The sequence below is a fragment of the Typopeltis vanoorti genome, chromosome 10 (assembly GCF_054136105.1).
Source record: "Typopeltis vanoorti isolate ZY-2024b chromosome 10, IOZ_Tvanoo_1.0, whole genome shotgun sequence".
In the NCBI taxonomy this organism is placed as follows: Eukaryota; Metazoa; Arthropoda; class Arachnida; order Uropygi; family Thelyphonidae; genus Typopeltis; species Typopeltis vanoorti.
Genome location: NC_143558.1, coordinates 110329193 through 110341189, shown reverse-complemented (window position 1 = coordinate 110341189; position 11997 = coordinate 110329193). Strand labels below are relative to the sequence as shown.

The 11997-nt window shown below is 34.8% G+C and overlaps 1 protein-coding gene across 1 annotated transcript; it reads right to left on the bottom strand.

The window, feature by feature from the left end:
* Positions 1–385: 385 nt before the first annotated feature.
* On the bottom strand, positions 386–2954 carry LOC150102680 (chymotrypsin inhibitor-like). Its single transcript, XM_090399755.1, has 2 exons — positions 2888–2954; positions 386–625 (listed from the first exon to the last, which is right to left on the bottom strand). Exons 1-2 carry the CDS (start codon positions 2946–2948, stop codon positions 447–449), a joined length of 240 nt encoding a protein of 79 aa, XP_090255881.1. The 5' UTR covers positions 2949–2954; the 3' UTR covers positions 386–446.
* Positions 2955–11997: the final 9043 nt, after the last annotated feature.

Genomic DNA, 11997 nt, shown 5'->3' with positions numbered 1-11997 from the left:
GTGTTTGTTTCATTTAGGACTATTACTTGCCAGGATTACATTTTTTTCGTTCTTACGAAGCTATCGAGGCAACAAGAGCGATGAATACGTGAACCTCATTAAACAGAATCTGTGTGCTGCTTTATGCAAATATCTATTTCCAAGAAAGATGTGTTTAAAAACTAAGAACTTTTATTGTTAAAAGACCATAAGATTTAATGATTACAAATTCAAATTCCATACCAGTTTCACTAGCTACTGTCTAGCATTTTCAAGGCTGTACCGGTGTGAAAACAAATGTATCAAGTTACGTGAACACATACACTTTAGTAACTGCTAGGCCGTTAAATTTGATAATTCAAATGTAACCAACTAAACACAGTAAATAAGAATGAATTAATAGGTATTATATTTGCTTACACTTTATTGACAACTTCGTTTTACATTTCTGCTTCAAGTAATTATTGTTATAATCCGCATAATTCCGGATAAATACACCATCCCATGCTGTCTCTCACTTGTCCTTCCTTGCAGAAGCATCCCTGAACGCACTGTTCTGTGCAAACGCGTGTTTCATCTTCGTAATTGTCACACGTGGCTGGACATGCTGAGCCACATGTTTGATATTCTTCATCTTCCGGGCACTCTGCAATTAAAAAAAAGCAAATAATTTCATAGATGAGCACATTCAAATATTCTCATACGAAATAATTTCGCACTTTTCATTTTCATAATTTGTTTATGACAGTTACGAGTGAATGTCATTCTGCGCATCAAAACTAAAAACTTTGGGAGTCAGGAAAATCTTCTCCAACAATTACTTCGAATTGCTTTTAAATGAATCAAGTGAAGATCAATATTTTTTTTAAAGTTGCATTTAATAATAGATATATAATCAGTGTCATTATTTGATTTTATTCCTATTTTAGCAAATAACTAAAATACTAAAACCGTATCTTCGAGTTAAACGTAATAGAAGATTGTCCTTCATTTGATTCATTTAAAAGAAAGGCAACTGTTCTTCAGTTGCCTTTCGAGTTTGGAGTTATTTTCTTTAGATTCTTATTTGTTGGTCTACTGTCTGCGTGGAAATTGTCTCGTAAAAATCAAATTTCAAGCGAATTTTCTATTAGGTACTTTCTAGTGCAGAACAAAGACTTGATTGTGGAACTGTTATTTTTTTCAGTAGTTAAAACATTAATATTGAGAGTCATTAAAATAAACAGAATTCTTTGTCACATGCCTACTCATGAAACGAGCGCGTGGAGGTAAATATTTTGCGTATTTACCTCTACGTGCTGGAAACAAAACTATGGTGCTTATTCTAAAATCTCATTTCTGCTATTGCATTATTAAAACCAGCGACCTAACAGTATTTCCTGATCTTCTGCAAATAGACATAAAAGTTTGAAATGATAACAACTGCCATTGAAAGAGATCACTGCATTATTCGGAAAACATCGGTTTGACAGATTAACAGGCCAGTTACTTCTTACCTTACTCAAAAGAAGACGTAAAGCATATATATTTACAGTTTATATTCACGTCATTGATCCCTACGACGTCTAACATTATACATTCATTTGTCTCTGTTATTTATATATTTTATGCTGCATACAAATGTTATCTGTGACATTTATGATTTATATAAAAATAGAGCTGTAATATATTTAGTTCAAGTAGCTGAATTTGCTAACTTTTCCGTACGTAGGTGGCCAAAATTTTTATGAGGATTAAAAACATCCAGAATTAGGGGAGTTAGTACAATTATAGAAGGAAATTTTGAGTAAAGCATCAGTGAGTTTCCTTGTGCCGCAAATGAAAAAATATAAAAAAAAAATAAGAAACTCAGCATCATCCATATGCTCAAAAAAAGAGCTATACAGTGTATCACAGACCCAGGCGACTTACAAGAAGAATTAATGAAAATATACAGAGATCTATCCCTAAATGGCTACCCTACAAGAATCATCAGCAAGATTCTCTTTAGTGACATACCGCAAAGACAACTAGATGAAACCCAATACATCAGCTCTATAAATTCTATTTGTTAGTCCCATATCCAAAAAAATTAGCTCTTCTTCTAAAACCATATAATATCAGATAAACCTTCAAACCTATTGATACCATTCAAAAGTTTATAAGATCACCGAATGATAGCCATCCTTTCTACAAATACTCTGGAGTTTACAGCATACCCTGTTCATTGGGTATCAATTACATCGGACAGACATCTAGAAGATTTGAAACAAGAAAGAAAGAACACATAGGCTATGTAAGGAATAACAGACAAGATATAGCAGGCTTTTCTTCCCACTTTGACTCTACCAACCATAATATTGAATGGGATATGAGTCATATGCCCTACATAGAAGAGAACTACTAATCCAGAACATTCAAAGAAACTGCTACAGTCGCCCGTTCAACAGGTAACTTAAATAAGAATCAAGGCCTAATCTTACCAGATATATGGAAAACTCTAATCAGATCATTTAACCAAAAAGAAATGAACTTTCATGAAAATTATAATAAATATCTCAACAAATAAAACGTTGTACTTGCGACACGCGTATTGTATCACGTGTCATATTGTTATCACGCACAGTGATATCTTTATATAATTTTTAGAATTGTCGGTTAGTTTCCTAGTTTTTGTTACTTTCTATTGCTTATCAGGGTCTCCTTTGAAAATGCTGACAGACATTAGTCAGTGAAACGTCGGATATTAAACTATTATTTATTTGACTAATACGCAGAATTAAGTCTTTAATTTATTAATAAAAAATAAGCTAAACAATCAATTATATTTAACACTGTTTAATATACAGCACGTTGTTGCTTCAGAATAAAATTGCTGAGATTCGTAAAGAAGGAAAAAAAAAAAAAAAAGAGGAAAAACCACTCTTACCCTTTGCTTGACAGGAAGCAACCAGAAGAGCAACAGCGACAAATACCAGAACTGCTTTCATGGTGATCCAAAGAATTACACAGAAAGTGACCGTGTTGTCAGATTATCGCTTTATATGAACTTCGGGGTAGATAAGGAGCGATGCAGATTAGACAAGGCGATATGTTAGAAGTGCATCTGCTGTCGTTTTTCACAGCGTGATATCAGAAACGCTCGACTGTGTGAAACAAAACACCCTGACTCCCGCGATAATTAAATCAAACTGCTCATTCCGAAGGATCGCGGCTGTAAAAAATGCACGATACAACTCTGATCTGTAGTCGTCTTGAAATCTTTATGAAAAAGGAGTCTGTAATCATTACAAAGAAAAAAAGCAACATTTGAATTCAAACATTATTATCGGATTCGTACTGCATTTATTTCAGTGGAATGTATGCGCGAAATAAGGAATTCAGGTAATATCTTCAGCTGAGGCAATCTGCGGCTCTTTAACTTTTAGCCGACGCGGGAACATACGCAAATACTTCTCAATTTACTTTGCCTGCGCATCGCAAGCAGACCACGCATACCGCAAAGTGTCGAAGATTAATCGTTGCGACGAAGGCGAATATAAAATACTCGCAGTTAAAACAGGAACAAAATAATATCCTTGTGAACGTAGTATTTCGGTTATGTGCGTGAATTCATAGCACTTGGTTTTTTTAAATAAGTGACGTGATATTATTAACGGGCTGAACAATGCGAATTTCTCAGCATATTTATAGACGAATTACACACACTCGTCTGACGTTTGGAAACTTGCTCAAGCAGTTCACCATGAAAAGGTCACATTAATTCGTGATTAATTGGATGTTTATTACGTTTTTTCAGTATTAATAAACAATATTTCACAAAATATTTTAACAAAGCCATTCAAGTCGTGTGTCGTGCGCTTTCTTCGGAGGAAAATTGCAGCGAGAACAGCACAATTCTTGCTTCTAGTTGGTCCTTTTGTATTTTGTTGCACGAAATTCTGCTACTTTAAATATTCCTTTTAAGACTTAATATTATGATAAAAAAATAGGCACCAAAGTCCTTAAGAAATGCACCTTCAATGATTATCTGCACTCATTGCTTACTTTTGTTGGCTTATGTACGGTTATAACATAACTCCCTGTTTTTGCCTAAATGCATTTTATGGCAAAGTCTACTGAAGATCATAAAATAATATATTCATATATACTATATTTTTGTTTTGGAGTTTGCCCATGAAATTATATAAAACTAAAACTGTGGCCACAAATTTCGTACATTCCAACTTCCAAATTTTAATAAACGTTTTAGCCGTAACCAATGAGTGACATGCATAGAAATAGCCAAACAGAACAAATAACTGCATAAGAATTATGCGAAACGTACCAGAAATCATTCATCCAATAATAATAATAATAATATTAATACTATTGTAGTAATTCATTAGGCATATATCAATAAGAAATGAACTCTTAGTGACCTTTGTTCCGGAAATGTTGCTATTCCAGAATAAACACCGCACCACAATATTTAATAGAAGCTGTAGGATCCATGAGGTTTAAAAGGAGATTAATAAATATTATTGATGCTTTTGTAGAGCATTTTTATTAGTCGTGTTTTATCTGCTTTCTTTACTTAAGGTAACCAAACACAGCATAAGAAAGAATTAACTTTATTAACAACGTTATTTTAATTCTGTTTCATAATCTTACTCACAATCGCATAATGTTGGAGTTATTACACATAACCCCAAGCTGTGTGGCTCACTAGTCCTTCCTCACAGAAGCATCCTTCAACGCACTGGAGCGTGCATTTGCGGTTCTCATCCTGGCAATTATCACAGGTTGCTGGACATGCTGTGCCACATGTTCGCAACTCTTCATATTCTTGGTACTCTGCAATAAACAAACAGGAAATGTCACTTTATGAATGAAATTCATAAAGTGATAGTTCATGCTTGTTTATTGCATGAATTTTATATGTTAATATAAAGTTAATATAATTAATTCATGCTTGTTTATTGCATGAATTAATTTTATAAAAGATGTTTGTTTAGCATTTACTGAATCACCGCTATTCCGTGTTCCAAAATTAAGCATTATGAGGTGGAAAGTTTTTTCCAAAGTTTACTGCAAATTATGCATAATTACCAAATAACGGCGAATATTTTATTTTCCAAATATATTTGCATTTAATAATAAGTATGTGTAAGTAGATATAACACAGGGTAAGATTTGTATCTTACCCTGTGATATTAGAAGTACGTAGCATGTAAAGCAAAACACCTTGACTCCCGCCATAATTAAATCGCATTGCATTTTCCGAAGAGTCGCGGCTGTAAAAATATACGATAGAACTCGGATGTGTAGTTGTCTTGATTTCCTATCTTATGAAATGGAATCGGTACATTGGATTAAATTTATTAAATTACTTTAAGAATGATTTGTGTTCATCTTTTTTGGCACTACCTACTTATAATAGCAATCAACTTATATTTTGTTCTTTCTCTGGCTCATTTTTTCTACATCCTCTCAAACAATCATTGTCTAATTACCATTCCTCTCCCATTCTGTTTAAGTGGTCAGAGACTACCTTAGAATAAGTCTGTTCACAATTCTTGAATTCCAATAACGTCGAGTTCCTTTTAATGTCTTCACTCGTAACAGGAGCTTAACAGTGAAAGAATCTGTTTATTTTCCTTAATTTTTTTCCAGAACTCTCCCGTATTTGTGGTCTATGATTCTAATGGATTATTTTTAATTCTAACCTGATTGTCCAATTCATAAGTCCCATCCCATATTCCCATGCGTGTTGGGCTGTTACAATCTGTTACAATCAAATAATTTGTCATCTTGAAAAGCTAATTAATATTCCGATAGGTCTGCTAATCTTATCTGCATAATATCACATAAAGAACAGACGCTATGTATTGCTTGTGTTCTTCTGGCCGGTTTGCCTGAAATGCGGAAAGAAAAACCTGGGTTGTTTGGAAGGAAAAAACCTACCACACCCTGTGAAATGGACTAACTAACCTTCAAATGACAAGGTCTGATCAGAAGAACAATTCTTTGCATCCTAGACTGGACTCGAATCCAAGTCTATCCAAGCAAGGTTTCAGATTAAGAAATATAAAGTAAAATTGGTTTCCGAAACTCCAGTATGCTGCTAGTTTAATATTTAACCAATTTTTCTCATGTTAATTATAAATTTTCCAACTCCCTTCGCCATACCAGTTTGTGTATTCTATTATTTATTTCCAAATATAATTTGCTATCAGCGCTCAAAATGTATTTTGGTAACTTCAGTGTTTTACTTGTTTAGATTCACCATGCAGTTGTTGCTTGGCGTGTTCCTGCCTCTTTTTTGTAATGTTTGTCTTTTGATTTTGCTACCCTTCATGCGAAAATTGGCTATGTTCAGTTTGGTTAGTCGTGTATTGGATTTATTGAGGAGTAAAACATTATTTGCAGAAAATAAAGAGCTGAGGTAACAACTTCTTTGTGACACCAGGATTAATGTCACTTCATACTGTGGTCCATAGAGGTGATAAATAATAGTGCTAGTGGGTAAAATCTTACCTTACTCCTGATTCTAAAGTAAACTATCTTCCTTTACTTCTTTCAGTCTGAATTGATGACCCGCAGTTTCAGCACAGGTTATATCCAGGGTCTCACAAGAGCTATATGATAGTCTGAGAATCCGCATTAAAACAGGAAATTTTATGAGCAGGCCAAGATATATTTGCGGCGTATTTGGAAGAACGTAATTCTTAATAGTATCAATTAATAACTCCGAATAAAAATCGAAATAATAATGAAATTGTAGTGATTAGTGTTTTGCCATCTATTGTCGAGGTAGAGAACTTTTTAGACCACCCTCGTGTGTGTATGTGTGTGTATATATATATATATATATATATATATATATATATATATATATATATATATATATATAATCTGGTTGGCAAAGTGGATAGCGTATTATCCCGCGTATGCATGGATGTTTGTGATTGTCTTCCACCTTCATACATTTATTCACCCAAGTAGAGATACGGACTGGGTCACCATGGGAGTAGTAGATCCAAACCTCCCTCAGTGGAAGAGGCCTTCACACTGTGGTGGGAAGAAAAATAGGCTATTCATCATATATATATATATATATATATTTTTCCTTCTTCCTATTTCACTATTTTGCGAAGACCCAGACCATATCATGCGCGCGTTTGAAACCAAATGCAGCCCAAGGGGATTAATATCCTTATTTCCATAAGTCCTATGTATGCTGCACATTACGTGTGTTCTTCTGGTCTGTTTGCCTGTTTTAAGAGATGAAAAACGCGAGTTTTCGGGAAGGAAGCTTTCCACCTCCGTATCCATCCATTACTCTGCCATTCAAGACGGGTTGAGTAATGGATTAGGAGTCCCTAGATTAGGAGCTTTAGTCAATTTAATGCAGTCAACTTGCCATGCGTCGGCTGCATCCCACTAGGAGTAAGTATTTGGTTTCTGTGTTCACTGGTCTGGGACAAAAAAAAAACAAAAATATTTTTCTGGAGTTTTCGGGAGAAAACCCTTTACCACCGTAATTCACGTAATTGGGACCTGGTAATTCACTTAAGTTGAAAACTCTTGATATAGATTCTTCGAGTCCTAAACTGATTCGAACCCATATCTTTCCAAATTCAAAGGGTATCTTCAAAACCGCCTGAACTACGAAGGCACATTTCCATTTACATCATATAATTGTAATGAATTTAATAAATTTTCTCTTAATATTATTCTTTGTCGTTTTTAAATTGGAAGGTCCACGCTAACCATTGTTCACAATATACCTATCATACTTCTAATTCCTCTTTGCATATTCATTATTCATCTAACAATTACTCATGGAATTCCTGTCATGCTTTGCCTATTAAACACTCTTTTTTGCCGAAGCAGTGCGTGTTTTCTTCATATTTTGTCACTGAGTCTCCAAGGTTTGGTTCTTGTTTTCACACCCAGTTTTTATTTTAATAATGTTTGCATACAGACCATAATATTTTATCATAAAACATTTATTTCCAAAAAAATTAAAAATCGCAAATTGTTTCTTCTGTTTCTGTCACAAAGTTCTGATTAACTGCATAGCGTTTATCCGTCTATAAAGTCTTTCCAGCAGAGGAATCGGAGTCGAATTTAACGGTTATTTTTTTTTAAATTACATTTTTAAGATTTTTTTCTTTTCAGTAATTCGCTTCTGGAATTTTTCAGTTTATTGGTTATTGAAGTTGTTTCCCACACTTAATGTTCTCATCCAATATTAATGACACACAGGACATGTATTTCTGTTCCCACGTTATGTAAATACATATTTGATAACAAGGTCATTTTTATACTATTGTATCTACATACGGTAAAGTGACAGTTTAGCAGATAGATGCTTTTTCAAATCAAGAAATCTTAATACACAGATTGAAATATATTTTAAAAGTTTTACTCTATAATCTCGCAAAAACAGAAGAACGTTACTGTTAGAGAAGTCGTTGTTATAAAGAATTGCTACTAGGGCGGTCTGAAAAGTTCTCGCCCCAGCAATGGAAAAACGAATTTATAATTTCAAAATTATTTTTATTTTTCAACATAATCTCCCTTAAGACTAATACGTTTATTCCAGTGATGTTCCAGTGCCATTATCCCGTCCCTCTAGTGGTTCTCAGTAAGATCTGCAAAATACCCCTCTACAGCTGCAATCATGATTCGAAGAAAAACGATGACCAGCGGGGAAGAGTTTTAGTTTTGGGAAGAGATAGAAGTCAGAGGATGCTAAATTTGAGTAAGAGGGTGGAAGATGTAACAATTAATAGTGCGTATCCCTTAATTTTCCTGTTGCCAAAACATCTTTGTGGGCAGGTCCTGATGAAAGATGATTTTTTTCTTCTCAATACCGGGACGTTTCTCAAGAATTGTTTCGTCTAGTCGGGTTAAAAGCTCGTAATAATATTCTTCGGTTATTCTTTTACCGTTTTCAAGATAATAAAAAACAAATGCCTTTATCGTCCCAAAACACATATGCCAGACTTTTCCTATTGATGGAAACGACTTTGTTTTCTTTGGAACTGAAAAACCGGCTTCAGTCCACTGTTTGAATTCTGATGTGTAACCAAGCCTCATTCACAGTAATAAATCGACGCACAAAATTAATTTTATTCTTGTTAAAACGCTGCAAGCACCGTTCAGGAATTTTCAGGCGAGTGTGTATTTGATCTGCTGTGAGCAACTGTGGAACCCATCATGTGCAAAGCTTTTTCATTTGCAATTCTTCATGCAAAATATATCCTACACGTTCTTTTGAAATGCCTATAGTCTCAGCAATTTCACGCACTTTGACTCGCTGGTCATTCAATACCAAATTGGGCACTTGATCAATTATTTGTGGTGTTGTCACACTTTTTGGACGCCCTTCACGTAGGTTATCTTCAAGGCTGGTACAGCCACGTTTAAACTCGGCAGCCTATTTCTTAATTGTCGAGAATGAAGGAGAAGAGTGCCCATAAACTTTTATGAACTTCGAATGGATTTCTTTTGCCGTTAAATTGTCTTTCACAAAGAATTTTATAACCGCACGATACTCAATTTTATCCATTTCAAGGGATACAGACAACACTTCTGCTTCAGGCAGCTGTATAAAACTAACTACTTGATAGGATGACTTGCAATTTCACATGGATGCTTAGGACAGGTGTACCAACTTAGAAAAAAAAAACATCATGTCGATTGTTTTGCGGTCTATGGTTGAGGCCCAGAACGTTTCAGACCACTCTCGTAGTTAACTAGTGTGGAATATCACAATCTCTATTGCCTTAAACTGCATTTACTTGCACTGCACTTACTGCAAAGTATTTGCATTTTTTAAGAAATAGAAAGAGTTCCCTTATTTATGAATGACAATTTAATATGTAAAAACATCGTATTTGACTTGTTTAAATCCAATATAGAATACAATTTGGTTGGCTGATTCCCATATTGCTTGACAGCCAATTCTCCTTCGTGGAATATCTAACTAGATGCCTACAAACCAATTGCACTACTTGAAGGTTAAGATAAACTTGTTCAGACGCTCTGATCGTTTATGCATTCTTCAAACTTTGCATTCATCTTAAAATCTTATAACTGAGAAACGCACTTCGTTTCTCAGTTATAAGGCTCTCTCTCTCTCTCTCTTTGTTGTTGTTGTTGTTGTTGTTGTTGGCAAGTAGATCAATTGCAATGAAGAACACTGCATTTTAAATTATGTTTCTTCATTTGGTGATCGGTTTCTAGAAAGGCCACCACTTATGGATTTCTCCCTTATTCCTTCGGTCCAATTGGATGAATGTTAGATTGAAAATTTTCCTCCTTGCATTTTACGAAGACGTCAAATATGGTTTATCATTCAAGAAACATTTCTATAGCAATTATAAACTCCTCAATTTATTTAATGATATTTTTGGAAGCCAGCCAAGTTAACCCATAGACGCACTGATGAGATATGACGTTTGTGAACTTTCTTCGATGTTAGACATAATAATAATAATAATAATAAAAGAAATAAAACAGTGTTTAAGAATTAGCCCTTTGATATATGTTACAAGTTTATTCCCAACTATGCTTTACAGTTTGTTTTGTGCAAAATTATTTTAACATTATTTTGGAAGCACGCATGCGCCACTTGAGTGTAAGACTAGTCCTGTCTTGCAGAAGCATCCACTGGAGCAATTGAGTATACATATAAGCAGATTATTGTTGTAATTCTCACATGTATCTGGACATGCTGGGCCACATTCCAAGTACTCTTGCTTATCCGAATACTCTGCAAGAAAAACGCCATTTTTGTTCATAATTATTAACATCTTTCTGCAAATCCCGCTCTCTCGAAATTTGGAAATGTGCCATGGATGAGTTCAAGGGTTCGTTTAACCAGGATTTCTGATATAAAGAACAAATAAGATTTTTCTCCTGTCTACAAGAAAAGAAAATCCTGCTAAGCAAAAAACAGCAAAAGAAACACTAGAATGTTTGTGAATCTGATTATTTTTATTCAGATACGTCACATTTTATTTTATTTATTAATTTTTTTGTATTAGATGAGTTATGTGTTAAATAGTCTTAATAAAAGAGATTGGAAAGAAATTAGGTTTTATTAACCCTGTATGGACCCTTCCGTTTACCATAATGTAATGCTACATCTCAAAATCTCATTTTGATGATAACTTATCTTTACAGACAAAACACACTAGTTGTGGTGGTGCTGGTGGGCAGTAGATGGCGTTGATGTAGAGTTTCCGTGTAGTGGTGGTGGAGAGGGGGTGTTGTACAGTGGGTGTCCTCCCGCGATGAGTCTTCGGACTCCTTGGAGGTGTCACGAATAATTAAAATAATAAAAGATGTGGTATGTAAGAATCATGGATGAGTCAGTGAATTTGACGACTTTTATTTATTTTGTTATTGGGGATCCGTAGCGCTATTGGAAGAATGGCGGTACGGAAGAATTACGAAAACACTTAAGTCCGATTCTTGTCTTAACGAGAGAAATCCTTATATGGGTATTTTCAATTGGAGTGAGTTAGCTGATGTCTTGCAAAGGTAGCAGGGTTTTTCTCCAGGAAACTAAGGTTTTTCATCCTGTATACAGACAAATCGGCCTGAAAACGCACTCAATTTACAGACGAAAAATGCTTGTGGTGGTAGGCAGTAGATGGCGTTGTGTGTAGACGGTGGTGGTAACGTTCTGTGTAGTTGGTGGATTAAGTGGTTGGTCAAAGAGTTGCCTTTGTTTGAGAGAATTTTCCCTCGATGAGTTCTTGGGGTTCTCGGAGGTGTCACGTAATAATAATAACGATACGAAACGGCGGCAGAAACAAACACGGAAGTTGTTAATATATATTTTACAAGTACTGCGGTATATTTCGGCCAATACTGGTGAGTTTGAAGCTGGAGCGTGCATGCACAGTAATCAAAAGATCGAGTAATGAGAGGGTTTAAAATGGCTACCTGTAAGAACTAAGTTACTTATTTATAGGTAGTCATTTTTGACGAAAGGTTTTAAGAAACGTATTCTCCATGGATTTATCCGAAAGTAGC